Raw genomic sequence first — 23,665 nt, 5'->3', positions numbered from 1 at the left:
ATTGTACAGTGTTAGTTTTGGTCAATGTAAATAAAGGATATTGCACTATGTCATAGTGTAAAGTAATGTATGTGTAAAGTTGAAGGTAGATCCGAAGAAGATTGTACAATAAGATTATATAATGTATGGTCACCTTAAGGCCCCTTCCACACGAGGCGGATCCGTTTCAGCAGAGTCCGCCAGCTCAGCAGGCGTTCTCTCCATTGATCTCCACTGATTCGGTGGATGACATGTTTGTGGGGAGGGGCCTGTCGAGCGCCGCTGATTCCTATGAAGAGATCGGAGGAAAACGGACAGCATGTCCGTTTTCATCAGCTCTCATCCGATCCCGCCAGGATGGATGGCGTTTGTATTGCCATATGTCTGATTTTAGCGGATCGGATGGCATGGTCACCACTGACATCTGTCACTCATGGAGCGTCCGTTCAGGTCCACCTAAAAAACTGACAGGCGTACCTGAACAGTCCCACCCGTGTGAAAGGTGCCTTGTGCCGTGTACACATGACCGGACTTTTCGATGGACTGAATTCCAACGGACTTTTGACGAACTTCCGTCGAATCCGACTTGTCTAAACACAGTTACATCAAAGTCCGACGGATTCGACCATGATGACGTACGACCGGACTAGAATAAGGAAGTTCATAGCTAGTAGCCAATAGCTGCTCTAGTGTCAGTTTTTGTCCGTCGGACTAGCATACAGACGAACAAATTTTTTGACTGGACTCTAGTCCGTCGGAAAGATTTAAAACATGTTCTAAATCTAAAGTCTGTCTGATTTTTCGACAGCAAAGGTCCGATGAAGCCCCCCACGCGGTCTAATTGTCCGATGGATTCGTTCCGTTAGACCTTTGCTGTCGAAGAGTCCGGCCGTGTGTACACGGCATTAGAGTTACAAAGTCCGCAGGTGCATGAGCATGTGCGATCTGGTGTTTAAGTTATCAGTCTTATGAACAAAGGTAGTGCCTGTGAAGAGGAGAGGACTGGACTGCACACACAGGTCTGAAATGGGGAAAAAGCAGAAGCAAAAAAATAATGGCAATAACATTCATCTAATGGATTTTCTTCCCCATCAGGTAAGGTCTGCACAGATACTTGATCATTCCCATAAACATTTACACGTAAATGCTCTCTGTATCTGTCAGCACATTAAATATATTGTTTTATATCATAGAAGGGTACATTTATGTGTGAGGCAGCTAAGACTGGCCATACAAGGATTAAAAATTGCTGGGTCAGCAGGAACCGGCGAAATTTCTGTCCATGTGTGGCCACTGTGGTTGGATAGACGTTGATCTACCTATCGACTTCTGTTCAACTACCATGTTGCAGTCAATAGGCTGCAGTGCTGTTTTGTATATTCTGACAGTGGGGGAATCTTCCCACTGTCAGAATACAATGACACAGTGGGGAGGATTCATGTCTCCACATTGAAAGTGTGGAAAGGGCAATCGGGTCAGTGTTTTCAATCAACCCACTGGCTGAATGAAAAAAATCTGACCAATGTCTGGCCAGCTTCAGATCTGAATTCTGGTCAAACACAAATCTGATCTGACTTTCCCCAATTTGACCTTTACAATTTTGGTGCTAACCCATGATGCCCTGGACATTCTTTGACCCTGCTTAGCAACCTCAGAGCAGCCAATAATGCCATGTACACACGAGTGGAATGTCCGACAGAAAAAGTCAGACGGGAGCTTTTCATCGTATGTTCTGATCGTGTGTATGCCCCATCTGACTTTTTACATCTAAAATTCTGACGGACCTAGAAATAGAACGTGTTCTAAATATTTGCGACAGAACCAATTCCTATCAGGAAAACCGCTCGTCTGTATGCTGTAACGACGTACCAAAAACGACGCATGCTCTGAAGCAAATACGAGACGGAAGCTACTGGCTATTGAACGTTTTCTAGTCCCGTCGTACGCGTTGTACGTCACCGCGTTCTTGACGATCGGTTTGGTGTGATCGTGTGTACACAAGACAGCTTGAGCGCAATTCCGCTAGAAACTCTGTCAGAAAAACTTTCAGAGTTTATTCTGCTGATGGGAAAACCGGTTGTGTGTACAGGGCATAAAGTGTGGCAGCAAGCGATTGATTGCTAGCTCTTGATTAGTTAATATGAGTCTTTTCTGATTTGAGGTCACTTATTGCTGCTGACTCCATCCATTTTTTTTTTTTTTTTTTTTTTTTTTACAGCAAACATTTTTGTTAAGTGAAGGCATGAAAATGGCACACAATCATTTCCAGTAGGGGTGGGCTTCTTTTTTGGGATGGAGGTTTAGTAGTTGTGTATTTTTTGGAGAGTCTTTGTTTTTTATTTTGTAGTGATATGGGGTTTTTTTTTTTTTTTTTTAATCTGGGTGCATCACTCGCTTGTTTCTGACAGTGTTTGTAAGTTTATAAATGAAGGATTACAGATTCAAAGAATTATAGAGACACCTGGGATTCGTAAAAGTATTCATTTTATTGAACCAATGTAACAAATAAAACTGAAAAAAATGACACAATACCACCTGTGCAAAGATAAAAAGGACAACGTTGTTAAAGAGGGAAGGAGGGACTGCTAGCAGTACATCACACACATGCACCTGTGTGGTGTATCGCCCTTTACTATCCTCAGAGACATTTGAGCAGTGACTGTGTCGATCATCTTCCCGTGTTGCTAACCCACTGAGTATAGACACCACTTGGCAGCTTTATCCCAGTCTGCACAGCATTGTCCATGCACTGACCCAGCATTACGGATCCACCCTGACTACATTGATCAGTGACACCCGCTTACCTTCATGCCTTGTTCCGTTTTATGTGACACATCTCTGGGATAACCTCCTTGGTGGCTATGTGCAATAATTCAATTTTTGGACTGTTTCCGTTCATTCCATTTTGCCTACACTTTGGAGACCCCTCGGATTTTAGTCAGATTGAATTTACTGTGCTCTAGCTTTAGCGGTGTGCATGATTGATGTGCATATGTATGATGTACTGATAGCAGTCCCTCCTTTCCTCTTTGACAACGTTGTCCTTTTTTTTTTTTTTTGCACAGGTGGTATTGTCATTTTTTTCAGTTTTATTTGTTACATTGGTTCAATAAAATGAATACTTTTACGAATCCCAGGTGTCTCTGTATAAGATAATTCTTTGGATCTGTAATCTTTCATTTATATGATTGCTTTTTCTCAATGAGACTATACCCCACCCTCACAAGGTGGGGACAGTGATTCATTGACGGGGGACAAGTATTTGGTAACCCTAATTTACAATTTTTAGATGTGTGCTGTGGTGGTTATTTTTTTCTTTTTTTCTTTAATCAATGTTTGTAAGCTGCCTTTTTTTTTTTTTTTGCAGCACCCAGCTACATTATTTTAAAGGTTACCATAATTAAAACAACCTCACACTGCCACCCCACATTCCTCACACCCCTATCACCATAGTACCTAATAAAATTTGGGGATGTACTTAATTGTAAAAATGGACATCATGCTTAAAGACCACAGCAGAGGTACTGGGCATTCGTGCATAGTAGTAGGACTAAAACTCAAACTTTTTAGGAAGATGCCTTATCTGCATTTTGGCCAGTTGGCATTGCTGCCAGACTAGGGTTCTAATAGCTATTTTTAGCCCACCTAAATCTAAATGCTCGATCTCTTATGTTGCATACACATGAGCGGACTTTTTGACATACTAGGTCCAACGGTCTTCCCGACAGACTTTCATGTCAGAGTTCTGACAGACTTTCCGAACGAGCAGACTTGGCCACGCACAATCACACTAAAGTCCGATGGATTCGAATGTGATTATGTACAACCAGACTGGAATAAGGAAGTTCATAGTCAGTAGCCAATAGCTGCTCTAGTGTCAGTTTTTATCCGTCGGACCAGCATACAGACGAATTGATTTTTCGACCGGACTCGAGTCCGTCAGAAAAATTTGAAACATGTTCTAATGTCTTGTACACATGGCCGGACTTTTCGTCAGCAAAGGTCTGACTGAGCGAATCCGGTGGATAATTCAATCGTGTGTGGGCTTCATTGGACCTTTGCTGTCGAAAAATCAGACAGACTTTAGATTTAGAACATGTTTCAAATTTTTCAGACGGACTTGAATTCGGTCGAAAAATCCATTCTTCTGTATGCTAGTCCGACAGACGAAAACCGACGCTAGGGCAGCTATTGGCTATGGGCTATGAACTTCCTTATTCCAGTCCGGTCGTACGTCATCACGTTCAAATCCATCGGACATTGGTGTGCTTGTGTGTGGCCAAGTCCGTTCTTTCAGAAAGTCCGTCGGAACTCTGCCGAAAGTCCGTCTGGAAGACCATCGGACCTAGTCTGTCAAAGTCCGCTCGTGTGTATGCAGTATAAATCTAAAGTCCGTCTGATTTTTCTACAGCAATGGTCCGATGAAGCCCACATATGATCAAATTGTCCACCGGATTTGTTCCGTCGGACCTTTGCTGTCAAAGTCCGGCCATGTGTACATGCATTATTTTTTTTCAAACAGTTGTCGTTATGTTCTGTCTGCATTTAGGCTTGTTGGTGTTGCAATCAAACTAAAGTTTTACTCATCCCATCCTGAGGGCTGTAGCTTTCTTTTTTTAGAAAGACACCTCCCTGTGGCTTTAAACTCTGGCCTACTCTGCATTTGACAGCCTGTTTCTGGTCAAATGACAAAAAGAAACTCTGTTTCTGGAAAAAAAAAAAGGGTTTCGTAGATACTAGTTCTGCCTGGCACAGCACACTTGAAGAAAACACACGTCAGTGCTAAAACTACCAAAAATGCCTTTTGTGACTTTACTTATTCAAATGAAAGTACTTTGGGTGCTGTGGCTATAAGCTAATTCTTAAAATAAATTAATAAATTCCACATTCAACGATGTGCTTGCGAAGTTTGCTATTACTCAATGTTGTGGTGGTTAATACAGCACATACAGCTTTAAGTCATCCACCAACCTGTACTGTAAAAGATTTGTGTATTTTCCAAGTCTTTATTAAAGCTGTATGAAAAGCCCCCATACTTTTAATTTAGCAAAGATCCCCTTGTTTGGACAACAATAGTTTCCCTGAAAGCCCTCCAAAGCAGCAAAAGTGACCATCAAAATAGCCCCTCGTTGACTTTAATGTAATTTTGAAATTTTTAAGTTTTTTTGTTAATTTTTTTTTTTTTTAAATCGTAAAAACATTGAGGCTGCATTCACACCTGAGCGTTTTCAGCTCATAAAACGCCCAAAAAACTGCCTGAAAAACGCCCTAAGCTAAAAAAAAAGAAAGAACGTGCGCTTTTTTTGGGGCAGATTACAGGCATTTTTCTTCCTTTTTACATGGGTGACCTGAACAAAAAACGTGGTAAAAAATGCACGACTTTGAAGCGCTTAGGTGTGAATGCAGCTGGATGCACCAGAACATCAAAAAGCACCTGCCCATCCTAAACACATCTACTACCCTGTTTCCCCAAAAATAAGACCTAGCGTGATTGTCGATGATGGCTGCAATATAAGCCCTACCCCCCCAAAGAAGCCCTACCCTGTTTCCCCGAAAATATGACCTACCCTAAAAATAAGACCTACAAGGACTTTAACTAGGGCTCATTTGGGGGGTAGGGCTTATATTGCAGCCATCACCAACAATCACGCTAGGTCTTATTTTTTGGGAAACAGGGTAGTACCTAAGCTTTTATGCGGTTTGTACAGGCTTTAGTAGTATCCCATGTAGTATGCCATAAAACATGGCTGAACCTATGCAGATGACACAGACCAACTACAAAGCACAGTTGGGCATCTTATACCGCGTACACACAAGCGGAATCTCTGACAGAAAAAGTCTGATGGAAGCTTTTCATCGTATATTCCGATCGTGTGTATGCCTCATCTGACACTTTTTTATTTTTATTTTTATTTTTTTTAATTTTGATGGACCTAGAAATAGAACATGTTCTAAATATTTCCGACTGAACCAATTCCTATTGATAAAACCGATCGTCTGTATGCTGTTCCGATGGACCAAAAATGACACATGCTCTGAAGTGCAAGACGGAAGCTATTGGCTACTGGCTATTGAGCTTCCTTTTTATAGTCCCGTCGTACGTGTTGTACATCACCGCGTTCTTGACTATCGGACTTTGGTGTGATTGTGTGTACGCAAGACAGTTTCAGTGGAATTCCGTCGGAACTCTGTCGGAAAAACCTTCAGAGTTTCTTCCGACGGGAAAAACGGTCGTGTGTACGCGGCATTAGAGATCAGTTTGATTTCATTCTGTTTGTTATTTTCATGGAGTGTGGGCTGTTTGGAAGGAAACAGAAGATTTTTGGGCAGAAGATACATTTGCCAGAAAGCATTCTTCTAAAGCTAAAGGTTTTTTGTATTATCAGAAATGTTTTTAGGTTCTGTCCACAAATCATGTTATGGACAATGACATTACGCCCCTCTCTTTCAGGTCTTCCTCTGCTACAGTCCCAGCCCCTGAGAAGCTGTGTGAAAGGAGAAAATGTGACACTCTCGTGCTCCGTATCAGGTGCTAACCCCCCTGCTACAATAAGATGGCTACGTAATCTGAGCACTCCTGAGGTGGAGCTTCAACCAGGGAAGAAATACCAGATGATCCAAGATGGTGGCATCTCCTACCTCACCATTGTGAACTGCTCTCATGATAGCGATGAGGGATATTACATCTGCAAAGCAGTAAATGGCCTTGCCACAAGAGACCTTTATGTATGGCTTTCAGTAAACAGTGAGTAGAATACAGACTTTCTGTCTATGTATATTGAATTTGGAGTTAGATAGATATCAAAAAAAGGGCAGATAGTGTTAAAGGTATGTTGGATCTATTAATGCTTTGTGATCAATGCTCTCCTGTCTACATGTCTAGCCTGCTTCTCAAATAAATTCAGGCAAGAAGTGCAGTATGGTTGCCAATGTATATTTTGTCTTTACATTAAGGATGTGGAACCAGCAGTGCGATTCTATGGTGTACTTTAATGCCCTGTACACACGGTCAGATATTCCGACTATAAAATCCGGCAAAATTTGGCCCAAACCTGTCTTGCATACACACGGTCACACAAAGTTGTCCGAAAATCCGATCGTTCAGAACGCACTGATGTAGAACACGTACGACGGGACTATAAAGAGGCCAGTAGCCAATAGCTTTTGTCTCGTAATTTATTCTGAGCATGCGTGGCACTTTGTCCGTCGGAACTGTCTACACATGATCTAAATTTAAACGAATTCCGACGGAAAAAGTCCGCTGGAGCCCACACACGATCGGGTTTTCCGACAACAAGATCCGATCGCACATTTTCCGTCGGAAAGTCCGACCGTGTGTTCAGGGCATAAGAGCTCATTTACACATGCTTCAACTTTAACACACATTAAAGCACCTATCACTTTAACATGCCTTTTTGATCTGTATTTTGGTGCTTAGGTGATGCTTTTTTGAAGATTTAATGAAGCTTGGCAAATGCCCTGTGTGTGTTGATTTTATTCTTTATTTCTGTTTTAAAGGGGTCCAGTAGAACCCCGACTCAGTAGTACCCCCACTTAACAGATCCTCAAATTATTAGTACCCTCCTTCAGCAGATTCCCTGCTCAGTAGTAACCCCAGCTCTACCATTGCCCCACTCAGTAGTACCCCAAGCTTTGCTGATCCCCCCACTCAGTAGTAATCCCCAGCTCTGCTGATCCTCTGGTTTGCTGATCCTCCTCTCTCTACGGTTCCCTGCTTACCTCCTGCTATATTGCGCCCATGCTGCTTACCACATGCAACATCTGCTAGTTTCTCCTGCTCTGGTTCCCCAGCTCTGCTGATTCTCTGGCGCTCAGTCCTCTCTCTCCAATCCAGGCTCACCTTCTACCATAGCATTCCCATGTTGCACACCACGTGTGCTGTCTGCTAGGTGCTCCTCTCCAGTTAGGACCCCGCTGACCATCCTGCTGCTCCATACTGCACATCAGATAAGATGTCTACACCAGACACTTCCAGAATATAAACACATGAATTGGAAGGGACTGCTGATGAGGTCTGTTTGGTTCGCTTGTTGGTTTCCTATAACTTTTGAAGTGAGAGAAAGCAAACAAAATGTGTGAACAAAACTGTAAGATAACAATTTTATTTAGTGACAGGTACTTTGATTGGCATTCACAGTGCTTTAAAAAGTGTGTCCAATGCCACATTTTGAAATGGCGCCTGTAAAGCACCTGAAAACTGCCTCCCATGTGGCCTGAATGTGAAAGCCAGAGTGCTTTCACACGGGGCGGGGCTCTTGTGGGACGTTACAAAAAGTCCTGCAATCGGCATCTTTGGGGCGGTTTGGGAGAACTGTATACAGCGCTCGCAAACGCCCTGCCCATTGAAATGAATGGGCAGCGCTTCTGAAGCGCCCCAACAAAGGGACCACACTAGTGGCCCAAAAGCGCCGCTAGAACGAGCGGCACTGTGATGCTAAAGCTTGAGTGACATCAGTGTGAAAGTAGCATAAGAGCATGTTTATTACAAGCCTGATGTTAGCAGTATTCTTGGAGCAGTAAAACTGTTTTTATTTGAAAGAGTGCAGAGGAGGGTAGATCCCCTGTCATGTGTTTGTTGCTGACTGTGACCTCCCATTAAGCAGATTTCCCCTCACTTCATGTCTTGGAGACACAATGAAAATGTAAGATATTCCTCCTAAAGTGACAGGAAATCCCCTCTTAGTTTTTTTTTTTTGGAACTGGTGACACCATTGTGAAATGCCCATTTTACTGTACTAATGTCATATCCTGGATTTCAATTACTTTTTCTGGCCTGGTGACAACTGTCACCAAAACAAAGTTATAATGCACCGACCCCAGTGGGGGCACGAAAAGGAGAAAAGGAAAGGCTAACTCTTCTCTACAATTTTGCAAATGAAAAATAAAAGCTTTTGTTTCCATGATGACTGGTGTCCTAATCTTAGTGATTTGACTCTTATGCCGTGTACACACAATCGCACATTCCGACAACAAAATCCATGGGATTTTTTCCGACGGATGTTGGCTCAAACTTGTCTTGCATACCCACGGTCACACAAAGTTGTCGGAATTTCCAAAGACGGTGATGTACAACACGTACGACGAGCCGAGAAAAATGAAGTTCAATAGCCAGTGTGGCTCTTCTGCTTGATTCCGAACATGCGTGGAATTTTGTGCTTCGGAATTGTGTACACACGATCGGAATTTACGCAAACTGATTTTGTTGTCGGAAAATTTGAGAACCAGACCTCAAATTTTGTGCAACGAAAATTCCAATGGAAACTGTCTGATGGTGCCTACACACGGTTGGAATTTCCGAGAACAAGCTCCGATCGCACATTTGCCGTCAGGAGGTCCAACCGTGTATACGCGGCATTAGTCTGAAAATACCACAGAAAACAACATGATACATTATTATATCCGTAAATTCACCTGCTGCATTAGAGCACACAAAGTTTAATAAAAATAGGATAACCCATTCTAATGAGACCACAGCATGCATTATTCTTGTGTGAACTTACCTTATAATGTCTGCTTATGACAAGCTTTGTTTAATGGTACACTGAGTTTTCATTCCTATTTTCCAGAGCCTCGTAATATCGTGGGACTTGTGTCTGCTCTGCTGATCCTCTTTTTGCTGGTGATAGGCCTTATTATAGGCCTAATAATATACTGTGATCCTTGGGTCTACTGGAAAGGTATGGTACTTGCCACTCTTATGCAACACTTTATTCAGTTTCATACTGTAGTGCTTTTGTAGGGTCTTTTATTATTTTTTATTTTTTTTTATTGCATTCTGTTCATTTAGTTCTGTTTTTTAAGAACCTCAAAACCATGATTTTGAAATCTGCCTTGCCACAATAACCCAACTGATTTGTATTAAGGTTATGTTAAAGCAGTAATAAACCCCAAAGTAATCATATATTATATTGCAGCTTACCAATTATGACATGTAATGGCTGCATTCGTTTTCTTTTTTTTGGCTTTCTTTCTTTTATTTTATTTTGATCATGAATTATGATGCAGCCAGTAAGTCTGCTGTTTTTCAATAGAAAAGCACTCTTGCAGTTAGAGTGACAAGACAATCCATTTAGCACTAGCAGTGGTGCTTACAATGATCATATTTTATTAAATTAACTTTAATGGCATCCCAGACTTAATCTGTAGGGTTCAATATTGAGTTGGCCCAACCTTTGCAGCTATAACAGCTTCAACTCTTCTGGGAAGGCTGTCTACAAGGGCTAGGAGTGTGTCTATGGGATTGTTTGACCATTCTTCCAGAAGCACATTTGTGAGGTCAGGCACTGATGTGAACAAGAAGGCCTGGCTCGCAGTCTCCGCTCTAATTCATCTCAAAGGTGTTCTCTCGAGCTTGTGGACAGCCTTCCCAGAAGCGTTGAAGCTGTTATAGCTGCATAGGGTGGGCCAACCCAATATTGAACCCTACAGACCAAGACTGGGATGCCATTAAAGTTTGTGTGTGTGTGTAAAGGCAGGCATCCCAATACTTTTAGTAATATAGTGTACATACTTGCATTAGTGTAAGCTGTAACTATGCAAACATCTGCACACCTATACATCAGCTTCAAAGTCAATATTTAACAAGAATTGTGCTCTGGCTGCTCCGGGCCTTTGAAAAAAAACTCAGTGTATGTGATGCTTCCACTACATTAGTTTGGTTATGCTTAATTGAGTGCAGTTTGGTTTTAAATAGATAGAAGTAGAAAATGAGGCAAACTATGCTGCTGTCTCACCTCTTACGTTTCTTATTTTTGTTAAAACCATTTGCTTACTTGTTATGCATAGCAACACATAAATCTCTATGGCACCATGACAAGTTACCTACCAACCTCCCAGGCATGTTGTCTACCTTGTAATATGTATGAGTAAATAAGCAGGTTTGCTATGTACTACCATGTGACATTTAATACTAGCTGTGACTTTAGGGCCTTTGACAAATTTTAAGGGGAAACAAAGTGTAAATATGCTGAAACATGCTGTGATGTCTGTTTTATAAGTGTTTTTACCCAAGATTCACACAACTTTCTTAGTGGATTATATTGAAAATAGTGTGAATTTTGGGTGAAAACTTTTATAAGTAGACCCCAGATGTTGACTTTTTTCAAGGTAATCCGGAAACAAAACATATTGTTGCCAATAGATGGAGCTGAAACTATAAGGCCTCATGCACACTGGACTTTTTTTTTTTTTTTTGTTTTTACAGCAGCTGCTTTTGGCTGTAGATGTTTTTTTCTACAGTCATCAAACTCTCCATCATGTTATCCTATGTGTCCATGCACACATAGGCTATTATCAGCAGTTTTGGGCAGTGGCGTTTTTGAGCAGTAAAAAAAAAAAAAAAAAACTAGTGGCTTCTAAGAGAGGTTTTTCAGCTGTAAAAACGCTCTAACGCTGATAAACGCACAAAAACGTCTCTCACCAGCGTTTAATGTTTTTGATCCATTGAAAAAAAAAACTGTTCAAAGAAAGAATGCCAACGTGGAAAAATGCTAAAAAAAGCTAATAAAAGCTAAAAAACGCTATTGCAAAAACATTTAAAAACTCACTGCAAAGCTACTGGCATTTTTATAATTTTATTTTAACATCCAGCGTGCATGAGGCCTTTTGCTCCATACACACGACAGGAATACCCGACAGAAAAAGTCTGACGGGAGCTTTTCACTGTATATTCCGATCATGTGTATGCCCCATTGGACTTTATACATTGACAATTCTGACGGACCTAGAAATAGAACATGTTCTAAATATTTCTGAAGGAACCAATTCCTATCAGGAAAACCGTTCGTCTGTATGCTGTTCCGACGGACCAAAAACGATGCATGCTCTGAAGCAAGTACGAGACGGAAGCTATTGGCTACTGATCTTTCTTTTTCTAGTCCAGTCGTACGTGTTGTACGTTACCACGCTCTTTACGATCGCACTTTGGTGTGATCGTGTGTACGCAAGACAGTTTCAGCAGAATTCCTTCGGAACTCTGTCGGAAAAACCTATAGAGTTTATTCTGATGGGAAAACCGGTCGTGTGGTACAGGGCATTAGAATCACACATAATGGACAAAGGACAGCAATTTTCTCCCTGATTATGCGAATGTTTGTCATATCTGCACAACAAACGTTTTATACACAGACCCCTTAGTGTCAAGACAAATATTATCAAACAACAATAATGTTTTCTGTTTTTTTTTTTTCACAGCAAACCCTTTCAGGTGAGTAATAAAAGCTTTATTTTGTTTAATATGTATTTCTTGTAATTCTCCTCCTGAGTTTTTTTATTTCTTTTTTTTTTTTTTTTTATATTTATCAGTTTCATAAATATTTCAGAATTAATCAACAACCTGCTTTTCCTCCTTGTTTTAGCATTCCTGCTGTAAGATAAAGTTGCACTGTTTCCAACACTTGCAAGGCTTGTTTAGGTCATAAGATGATTCCTTGACTCAGTCATGCAAAGAATGTTTCATGTTCTTGGCGCTGTGTTACAGGTCCGGCCAATCTGAAGTCTTGGTTCTTGTAGAATCAGAAGATGAAGATGAAATGGAACAAACAGGAAATTCCACTGAAAATGGTCATTATACAGACACTGTTGACAGTTGCCCTAACCCTCCAGCTGCAAATGGAAATATCTGTAAACATCAAGTGTTATTTCACTATCCGCCTGCTAGTAAGTAGTATGACATGGGTTACAAATTTTAGTTTCAAATAGTTTTTATTAAGTACATAGCTGATACAGAATATACAGTGCATAAAGATGTTTTCCAGTTTAATATGAGCTGTAGAAGGTAGCATGGCGAGAATAAAGTGCATTGTTATAAAAAGTTAGGGTGCTGGTGGGAGCTATTATTATTCATGTATGAGTGTTCTGAATGGTGTCCTCATGAGTAAAGTAAGGGCCTGACCTTTTAATTAGGGAATAGATACAGTATATGCATGATTGCTAAAGCTTGCCGTAGACGTTTCGATTCTCGGCCAGTTTAGCAGGGGCCAGCCGACATGCGAACTATGTATGGGCAGGCTGAATGTACCCAAGTACCCGCCGGGAGCACACAGGGGCTCAGCAGGAGTGTTGATGGGGAAAAATTGCTCTGTCTTTGGCCGGCTTAAAGTGGTTGTTAAGCCAATCTGGAATCTTTATACCATCCCTTCTGTTTGATAACAACCTGTGTCCTAGTGCTTGTGCTTTATTAAAAAAAAACTGAATTCTACCTGATTTCACAGCGCCTCCCAGCACTCATGTTACCTCCCCTCTCTCTCCTCTCCCCATCTCACAGCTCCAGCGAGTGGGGCGAAGAACTCCTGCTGAGATCAGCTGGGGAGGAGAGGAGGAGTCACATGAGCCAGGTAGAAATAACTGCTTTTTTTTTTTTTTTTTTTTTTTTTTTTTTTTTTTTTAGAAAGCAAAGGCACTAGGACACAGGTTGATATCTAACAATGGGGATGGTATAAAGCTTTTATAGTTTTGTAGCAGAGTGGCACTAGTAAGAGCTGACAAGAGGGGAGGGGAGAGGAGGACAAAGGGAGACAGGAGAGATGCAGATAGCAGCGGATGACGGAGGCACGTAAACTAACCAGTGTTTGGGCTCAGCAGCCATGATACACCAGGGTCAGTTTACAGGGGGGAGGGTATAGCCAGGCAGGATCAGTCTGGTATTTCAGGTAATACGGGGGGCCAAATTACACAGCACAAGCACTTTGCTGTATAACATGCTTTAAGTACTTTAAACACTTTAAGTACATAGATGCCAAAAGAACACGATGATCCATATGAGGAGAGTGTTGTATGTGGAGTATATCTGGGTTGTGGAAGGAGGGGTGTTTGTGCAGAGGTGGGAAAGTGAGAGGCAGCTGAAGGTGGGGGCTTGGGAAATGAATAGCAAGCAGCAGGTTGGGATCAGAGGTCTTCATCCAAGGGTCCCTTAGGGAGAAGTTAGAGATGTGACAGTCAAAGAAATGTAATAAATTTCATATCTATATTCATCGGTGGGGGAACTGCTTGTTTAGGTTGGCCCATGATGGGTCTATACATCTAAATGGGTCCGTACATATAAACATTGTCCAGGCAGACTATAGGGGTTATTTACGAAAGGCAAACCCACTTTGCACTACAAGTGCAAAGCACACTTGAAATTGCACTGAAAGTGCACTTGGAAGTGCAGTCTCTGTAAATCTGAGGGGAAGATCTGAAATGATCGGAGGCTCTTCTGATTTTATCATCCAATTATGTGCAAGATAAAATGCTGTTTTTTATATCCCTTGCATGTACTCCTCAGATCTACAGTGACTGCACTTCCAAGTGCACTTTGCACTTGTAGTGCAAAGTGGATTTGCCTTTCGTAAATAACCCCCTATGTGTGCATGTAAGGGTTTATGGCATTGTTGCTGATGTTGATCAGTTCTTCCATTTCCATGTAGTCTTTGCCACTATGTGGTCTATGCTATGTTGGGTGTGCTGGTAGACAGTTAAAATCTCTAATGAATGTTTGCGGAATTTAGATGGAAGGGGAGGGATCTAAATGCCATAGGTAGCAAGCCCTGTGTGGTGTATAGAAGGAATTGTGCTGGGAGTAAATGGAGGTTGTGTCCCAAAATGTTTCCAATAAGTTGATGTAATTGGGACCAGAATGGATGGATTCGGAGGCATGTCCACTTGATGCAGAGGTGAATTCCAGTTTCCATATGACTTATCCAACAGACCTGAAGGCTACTTTCACACTGGGGTGGGCGGGCGCTGGCGGTAAAGCGGCGCTAAAAATAAAGCCGCTTTACCGCCGTTGTTTTAGCAGCGCTATTTGGACATTAACGGGGCAGTTTTACTTCCCACTAGCAGCTGAAAAAGGGTTAAAACCGCTGGCATAGCGCTGCTGCAGCGCTGTCCATTGTTTTCAATGGGCAGAGGCGCTTTAGGAGCAGTGAATACACAGCTCCTACAGCGCTCAAAGATGCGGCTTGCAGGACTTTTTGTACCATCCTGCAAGCACACCGCTCCAGTGTGAAAGCCCTCGGGCTTTCACACTGCAGACACAGGAGAGGCACTTTACAGGTGCTATTTTTAGCACTGTAGCGCCTGTAAAGCTCCTCAGTGTGAAAGTTGCCTAAGGATGTCTGTTAGCATTTTGTACAAGGCTTGTGCAGTACTTAAAAAAAATGTATACATGATAGTGTGCAGTGTTCAGTGTTCAATGTGAATGTATTACTGGCAAAGGTGTAGCTGCAGAACTTCTTAAAGGATAAGTCCACCTTTTTAGAAACAAATAATAAATTTGCATACTTTTGCAGAAAAGAAAATGTGCCTTTATTATTTTCTCCTGCAGGAGCCTGGAAAGCATTGCACCCCTGATGAGTGGATCGGGGGTACAACGTCGGTCCTGCATCTTTTAGTTTGAAAGCTGCAAGGCCTGTCAATGAATTATAAGGGCCTAATCAGCGCCCTCACAGTTCATTTAGAACTACAAGCTGCCTGTCGTGGATGACGGTACTTAAAGTTTTCTCATTCAAAGGAAACAGTGAATGAATGATGCTGCCTGATGAATAGCGGAGCCCTGCACATTGTTTTTGAATTGTGACAGTGCATGAGGGGAGAAGATCCCGTCCTACTGTCACACTGAAGGGGAGATCAAGGCAAAGGCATCAGGAGATGGAACATGTTACATGTCACATTCCACTCTAAATCTAAGCACTATTTATACCTAAATTGGTCAAATAACAACATTAAAGCATATAACATTACTGCAGTTAAATTGGTACATACAAGCCTCCCTTGCATGCCATAACTTGGGGGTCTTAATCAGGAACTAAAGCTTTATGTAATAAACTTCCTTATTCTGTTGAAAGCTGAGCTGTCGGTTGACAATGTTTAGAGGAAGTGGTGGGGAGTGCTCAGACATAAACTGTGTTATGGGTGTTGCATTCTGATCCGTATCATATTCTGCCAGTTTTTCTCCCAGTCAAGGAAAGGAATACATTTTTTTGATTATGATGCCGTTATTGATGTCAGGTACTCAGTGTAAAACAACAGACTTCAATTGTTGTCAGTCTTTCAATAGAAATTCTGAATCCTGTTTAAAGGGATAGTTCACCTTTACCGCAAAACTGCCTGTGCAGATTAGTGGCATCTGTAATATAAACAAACTGTGCAGCTTTGACTAAAGTTGAATAAAGCCCTTGTTATAGGTGTAGGCCATTAACATACCTTATCAAGCCTGACTGGAATATTCAAAGGGCATTCCTAAGTGAGGCCTAGTCATCACTGCTCACCTCCACCACCACAGAAGTGAGCTCTCAAATGCTGAGCATCAGAGGAGTGAAAGAGTATGTGAGGGGGTTTGAATCGGAGAAAGCTCACTCCTGTGAAGGTGGAGGTGAGCAGTGACAACTAGGCCTCGTTTAGCAACGTCCTGGGAGTATTCCAGTCAGGCTTGATATGGTAAACAAATGGCCTACACCTATAGCAAGGGCTTTTTTCAGCTTTAGTCAGAGCTGCACAGTTTGTTTTAATCTACAAATATCCCTTACCTGCATGGGGAGGTTTTTTGTAAAGATGAACTATCCTTTTAAAGAGAACAAATTGTGTTTTTTTTAACTGTACTTTTAGTGTGATAAGCCTTTAAATGTGTACCCCACCTAGTCTTATACTTACCTGTCCCAACTTGTTCAAGAGTTTTGCTGAGCATCGCACTAAGAACTAAACAGCCTTTTCTTGGATGGGTTCTACTTCTTCTATACATACAGTACACAGGGACATAACATTGGCTATGGATAGTAAAATGTACGCTGTTTGTCGCCGTTGGACGGGTGTGCGCAATTTTAAAGCAAATGAGATGTACATACACATTGCAATGTCTGGTGGTTCTCATGAATTTCCAAGCTACAATAGACAGATCTCCAGCAGCAACCTCTCAACCCTTGTCTTACAATGGAATGCCAGCCAGTTCTTTCAGGCAGTATTTCATCAATACTTGATTGTTTTGGGGCTTGATTTCTTCTTGCTTGAGATTTCTTGAGCAAATAGGAATGTAGTGGCACAGTGGCAAATTACAACACTAGTCACGTTAAATGATGGAGTTTTGATTGTCCAGAGGAATTGGGACATGATGGGAGTTTTTAGGAGTCTACTGCATGAAAGATTGAATATTTAAAGAGAAATGTACAATTGAGCCCAAAAAAAAATTAATACGAGAATAAAAAATATTTATATGCAATATTTCATACTTACCTAGCTAAAAAACAGAAAACTATTTATAAAAATGTTATCTTCTTAGTTCAGACGATACATAAAGAAATAATATGTAGATAACCACCAATAATTCCCTTTAAGGTGTGAAGTGCTTATACGGTAGACATTTTCCTCGCTACTTTCATTCCTGAGGACTTTTATCTTGCTATTGACAAATGTACAGTGTTGCGTGCACTTACATGAACTGTTTTTTCTTTTACAGATATCAATTCTGACCTAGACAATGAAGTCTCCGAAGACAACGAAAGTGAAATTCCAGGGGAAGAGCTTTAGAGTGCCCTGATCTATATCTTTAGATCTTCCACTTGAATTGAGGTTGCACACAGTCTACTAAAGAGCCTCCTAACAGAGGAATAACTCCTACAGTGCTGGCGCTGCTGCAATGTACAAACACAGGGCTGTTTATATGGACCGAGTGACAGGGTCAAGATCCATTTTAATGAAAGTCTCATACAAAGATGTATGTGTGTACAGCTGTAGCAGATTATTGGGCAAATTTATGCAAGATTAATTTCATGACCGCCAGCTACAGTGTTGTGTTTAACAGGGAAATAGTAATCTGAAGGCATAGAAATGGGAGCACAGCTGTTGTCTCCAGGAACCTTCCTAGGGAAAATGCAATGCCCTCACCGTATAAAGATGCTTAACTCGTGATTGCAGTACTACTGATCCCAAAAACTGGAGGCTTTACATTCAGTAAGCACAGATTAAATGCTGTGGCTCACTTCTTGCTTGCACCTGAGCCTTAAAAGGCTAGTATAAGATAATCATACATTAGAGATTATTTTAGTTCTCTGATATGCTAGAAGACCCTGTAAAAGTCACTGTTTTGCACATTTATTGAACAGTGCCTAGTCAGAATGTTATATGAACTTTTCCATCCTGTCTGATTGTTTACATCCACTGTCATTGATCTGATCTTGGTCTGACTCCATACATGGTCATATCTTTGTACATTTGTGTTTGGAATAATTCAGATTTGCACTCCCTTAGTAATGACAGCCCCTCGAAAATGAATTTGAGATGAACTTTAGAGCCCATTTGAGTCAATGAAAAAGATTGTTTGTGAAAAGGTCTGACATGATTCAATTCTAGTATGGCATGTTGGTACATTAGAGATCACCAGTCTGATGAAAAAACTCATGTGCCAGAACCAAGCTGGAAAAATGGAGAGGTTTTCTCTTGCACAATGAAAATTTTACAGGCCCTTGTAGCTTAGCCTAAGAAATAGATAAACTTTATTACCAAAAATATTGGGACGCCTGCCATTACACGCACATGAGCTTTAATAGCATCCCAGTCTTAGTCCGTAGGGTTCCATATTGAGTTGGCCCACCCTTTGCAGCTATAAAAGCTTCAACTCTTCTGGGGAGGATTTGCACAAGGTTTAGGAATGTCTATGGGAAGGTTTTGTTAATTCTTCAAGAAGTGCATATGTGAGGTCAAACATTGATGGGGACAAGAAGGCCTGGCTCGCAGTTTCCGCTCAAATTCATCCCAGTGCAGGCCAGCCAAGTTCCCGCACCCCAAACTCGCTCATCCATATCTTTATGGGCCTTGTTTGTGCACTGATGTGCAGTTATGTTGGAACATCCCCAAACTGTTCCCACAAAGTTGGGAGCATGAAATTGTCCACCCCTGAAAAACAACCCCGCACCATAACCCCCCCTCCGCCAAATGATTTGGACCAGTGTATAAAGCAAGGTCCATAAAGACATGGATGATTGAGTTTGGAGTGGAGGAATTTGACTGACCTCAACCCGATAGAACACCTTTGGAATGAATTAGAGCAGAGCCTGTGAGCCAGGCCTTCTCTTCCAACATTAGTGCCTGACCTCACAAAGGTGCTTTTGGAAGAATGGTCAAACATTACCATAGACACACTTCTAAACTTTGTGGACAGCCTTCCCAGAAGAGTTGAAGCTGATATAGCTGCAAAGGGTGGGCCAACTCAATATTGAACCCTACCGACTAAGACTGGGATACCATTAAAGTTCATGTGCGTATAAAGGCAGGTGTCCCAATACTTCTGGTAATATAGGGTATGTCGTTATTTATGAATTCATAATAAGCCATTGTGACTCTGTATGCACAAGATGTGTGTATGCGTATACACATATTTCCAATGTTGACAAAGCACACATAGCTCTTGCTTGTTTATCTAAGTCCTTGTAACTCTTAATTCCTCCTAAGGAGGGTCATTTCCTGTGACTTGCTTCTTTAATAGACATTTTCTGATTGGAATAGTTATACTGTGTAGTACAACAATGTTTTAAAAGCTTTGAGCAGACATGCAATATACACAGGTTGCTGAACTAAGATATTCTACTTTTATATTTCTGATGCACTTCTTTTTAATTTTTGCTAAAGACTTGAACAATGTTTACTACTGTTTCTCTAATAATGCAAAGAGCAAAGGCCAGAGTACTACAAACAAAACCACCAATCAGAATTTTTTTTTTCTGTACTCTGACTACTCTGCACTGATGAAAACTGTTAGTTGCTTGGTTGTTATGGATAACTACATATTATTTTGATTGTTCCAATGTTTTTAATATTTTATGGTTGCAGATTGTAAATTTATACTGTACATATACTGATGAAAGACTTTACAAGTTAGGATCCCAGGGTGATGGAATTTGAAATGATCACAAAATATTACAATCCAATTAAGGTGGTGGTGGTTTTTCATCTCCAGATAACCTGACCAGCAAGTCTTGGTAGCCAACAGCAGACCTACAGGCTGCAGATCCATGCAGTTCATGTAAAGTATGACTAAAGGCAAAACTTCTTTTTTTTTTTTTTTTTTTTTCGGATTGGAGATGGATTAGAACGCTTGCCAGTTTTTATTGCTGTCTGTGCCCCCCCCCCCCCTTTTTTTAAAAAAATCTTTATTTAAGGTATGCGGGTTGAACAAAATGGCATTATATCACAATGTTCAATCAACTTCAACTGAAAGGCAACAACAGAAACCCATCAAAAATGACTACATACATTAGTAACGTGACAGTCGAGGTTCCATAACAATGTCATATTTCAGGAAACTGTGGTCTAAAGACTCCACAACAGTTATGTCCTGTGCATTAATCTGGTCCACAAACTGAAAAGAAGGTTGTCTGTGGCCCTTTTAGAGAGATTCACCTTCTTTATTTGTCCTGTTTACCATTATCATTGAACGTAAAAGAAAATCCAAAATGTTTGTATTGTCCCCAAAAAAGTAATGGAGAGGAAATCTTCCAATAGGGACACTAGTTCTGGGGGTCTCCAAGGAATTCCCTCAATTTGCGTGGATTTCTTCTACCTTCCTGTTTGGCTATAGGGCAGGAAGTGAAGAGAAATCTCCTGAATGGGACACAGGGAGAAAAAAAAAATCAGATTGGGATAATAACCCTTCTTTGCTCTATCCAAAAAAAATAAAAGTTTTGCCTATATTTCTACTTTATAGATAACTAGGCTACATCAGAAGACAGTGAAGAGAACACTGATGATGTACAGTGTAGTTATTAAAGAGCACGTTGCCTGTTCTAGGTAGGCCCCCCCCCCATGTAGCACTGGAGGCTGCTCTTGTTTAACCTACCAAAGCGGGTTATATTCAGGGAGGTCACCTTACTTTTGTGCTGTTTTTGTTAGAGCTAGCCTATATTTTGCAGTCAGGCTGTCTGGTTCTCCCGTAGTTGGCAGGTTTCCCTTCTTTTTAATCGAAATCTTCCTTTAACCTTATTCTAAAGAAGCCAGCAAAAATAGTTTCGGACTGTCTTTTGAGTAGCTCCTTTTTTCACATCCTCATGTACCCTGGTTTACTGAATAAGTCCAATTTTTAATTTTTACCTAAAATAATAAATGCATACAAATTCATAAAAAATGCCAATATCAACCTGTAAAGTACTATTTGCTTCCTAACTGACCATATCCCATCACAGATGCTAAAAAAGAACAACACTAAACACCTTAACATGTGTTTGTATTTAACATGTGTTATACAGATTACAGTATAATTTTTCATTTTAAATGTGTCCAAGAAAGTTTAAGAATGCTCTGTCTGTGTTTCTAAAATTCATTGAAAATCACTGACAATAAAATGATTACTAACCAAATTACTATCATATCACCTACCAAAATGTGACCTTATTTAGAAAAATAATGTAATTTAACTCTAAAAAACAAATCATTTGGCTCAGGAAAAAATGTACTTATGTTCCGTCTACAAAATGTCATATATTGTGTATTTATTTTTCATTGTCTGTGAAAGTGTCATTTTTATTGCCAGTAAATCTTTTCTTTTAAAGTTCTTTAGACTTTATTTCATTTTTTTTATTCTTTTTTTTCGTTAACTACAACATTACAATAAATAAAATGTATTCTTTTTTAAAAGAAGTGTGTGTGTGTGTGTGTGTGTGTGTGTGTATATATATATATATATATATATATATATATATATATATATATATATATAAATATTATACACACATTTTAACGCAGAAAAATTATAAATAACAATTGTTATACGAGGGTCCTTCAAAAAGTTGACACACTTTTTTAAACTCTTTTATTAAGAATTTCAAAAACAAATTGCATTAAACTGCAAGGTCAGCCGGCTTACCAGACAGGCTAGTCACATGACACTTTCAGACACAACCAATTGCTACTCCTCACCATTTCCAACAACAATATAAAAGTGCAAAAACATTTTGAAGATCCCTCACTCTGACATGAAGACAGAGAATATTGGTAATCGTTTAAAATAAATATATATCTCCAAAAAATAGGGTGGGTTACTTCCTCTACGCTATTTCTTTTGTCAGAGATCAGTGTCAGGGTGGACTACCAACTTTCCACCAATATCCAATAGAAGAGTTGACATCAAATTGTATGTGTGTGTGTATATACACTGTATGCTTAAGTCCACCTGTGTTAATGAGGGCTTAGAAGCATTATGCAGTGAATGTGACATTTTGCAAACATTCATTGCAGGTGAATCCATTACTGTAATGAACCCTTGCACCAGGAAGATGCACCAGATTGGTAAATTTCACTGCTTTGTAAATATAGCTCTATTAAGTACAATATTGTCTTTATAAAACGCAAGGTATTTACACCTCATTTTCATCAACATTTTAAATCTCAAGGGGTTTATTCCTTGTTTGGTGTAATCCAGTCATGATAGAAATATGGAGGCTGCAAATGCTAGTTGCCTGGTTGCTTCTGGCTTCAAGGGCCCATTCATAGTTCTGTATTGTATAAACGCCCATGCTACCACAAAGCATGGCAATGTACCTGCTCTTTGTGCATTGCGGTGCCATTCATTATGAGTTATTATTACCTCAGTGGAATGCTTACGTGTGAATCCAGTCTTAATCTTTTAATCACAGACCTGGAATAATCATGCAGAGCTCCTTATCTCTATACTTTATTCTGAGACTGCAACTATGAAATTATGAAGGCTTTGACAGCCAGACAAAGACCATTTTTCAAAGGAGATGTAAGAAATTTTCAGTCTACACCTTTCTGCCATGACGGGTTCCCTTTGAAGTGTAAGTCAGTGCAGTTTTGTCATCTGTAGCATTCCTTTTACATTTGTGATATTCTTGATATATCAGACAATAAATCTCAGTTCCATTCATAGTAACAGCTCCTGTGGACGCAGCAATTGCCTTTTCAGGTTCGGACACAGCAAGTATACATAGGAGGTGGGAACTCTTTACCTCCCCAAGATATTATTGAAGCTATTGGATCAGCATTACAGCCAAGAAAGCATTTTCAGAAAAGTCAGCAATGGCAGCCTGTATTTATGCTGGCACAGATTTCTATTAGGGATAATTTACATATCCATACAGATTATTCTTTTATATCCCTGAAGCCAAATATGTATCTAAAACTTCTAGTTTTAAGCACAGACACAGCCTAATACAAGAAGCAGTATTACAATTTACTGCTGTTCTTATTGGGTTTAACGTAACTACATGGTGCATGTATTCCAGCACCATTTCCAATGGATTTTTGGAGTTATTTTTCCTTGGTAAATAAAATAATTTATTGAATGGTCTTATGCAAAACAGATCTGAACAAATATCAGTAGTTGGAGACATAAGGGTTCTCAGGGGGGGTCAAAGAATTTGACAGAAGCAAGACTACCGACCTCCTTATAATGTGTTACCAGAATGTAACTTGGAAGAAAGAGGTGACTTTTGACATTCTCTCACCTTTCAGTGTACTTGTTCCAGTTTAAAGACTCAGAAAATAGTGGCTCATCCATGCTCCATCCCTGGCTCATCCATCCACATTCATGCTCCATCCCTGGCTATTCCATCCACATTCATAATCCATCCCTGGTTCATCCATCCTCATTCATGCTCATCCGTGCTTCAGCCCTGGCTCATCCATCCACATTCATGTTCATCCATGCTTTATCCTTGGCTCATCCATCCACATTCATGCTCCA

The 23,665-nt window shown here is 40.4% G+C and overlaps 1 protein-coding gene across 1 annotated transcript in view; it reads left to right on the top strand.

The window, feature by feature from the left end:
• Window positions 1–21,514, top strand: part of VSIG10 (V-set and immunoglobulin domain containing 10) — a 40,808-nt gene extending 19,294 nt beyond the window's left edge. The window contains exons 5-9 of the mRNA XM_077462062.1: window positions 6,431–6,724; window positions 9,567–9,677; window positions 12,193–12,205; window positions 12,479–12,657; window positions 17,429–21,514. Coding sequence (XP_077318188.1) covers window positions 6,431–6,724; window positions 9,567–9,677; window positions 12,193–12,205; window positions 12,479–12,657; window positions 17,429–17,499 — 668 coding nt within the window. The 3' untranslated portion in view covers window positions 17,500–21,514. The remainder of the gene's footprint in view (window positions 1–6,430; window positions 6,725–9,566; window positions 9,678–12,192; window positions 12,206–12,478; window positions 12,658–17,428) is intronic.
• The last annotated feature ends 2,151 nt before the right edge of the window (window positions 21,515–23,665 follow it).

This window comes from Lithobates pipiens, unplaced genomic scaffold (genome assembly GCF_037356315.1).
Source record: "Lithobates pipiens isolate NorthernLeopardFrog02 unplaced genomic scaffold, aLitPip1_a1.2 Scaffold_3, whole genome shotgun sequence".
Classification (NCBI taxonomy): Eukaryota; Metazoa; Chordata; class Amphibia; order Anura; family Ranidae; genus Lithobates; species Lithobates pipiens.
The sequence above is the reverse complement of the archived record's forward strand: the minus strand, read 5'-3'. Positions and strand labels throughout refer to the sequence as shown.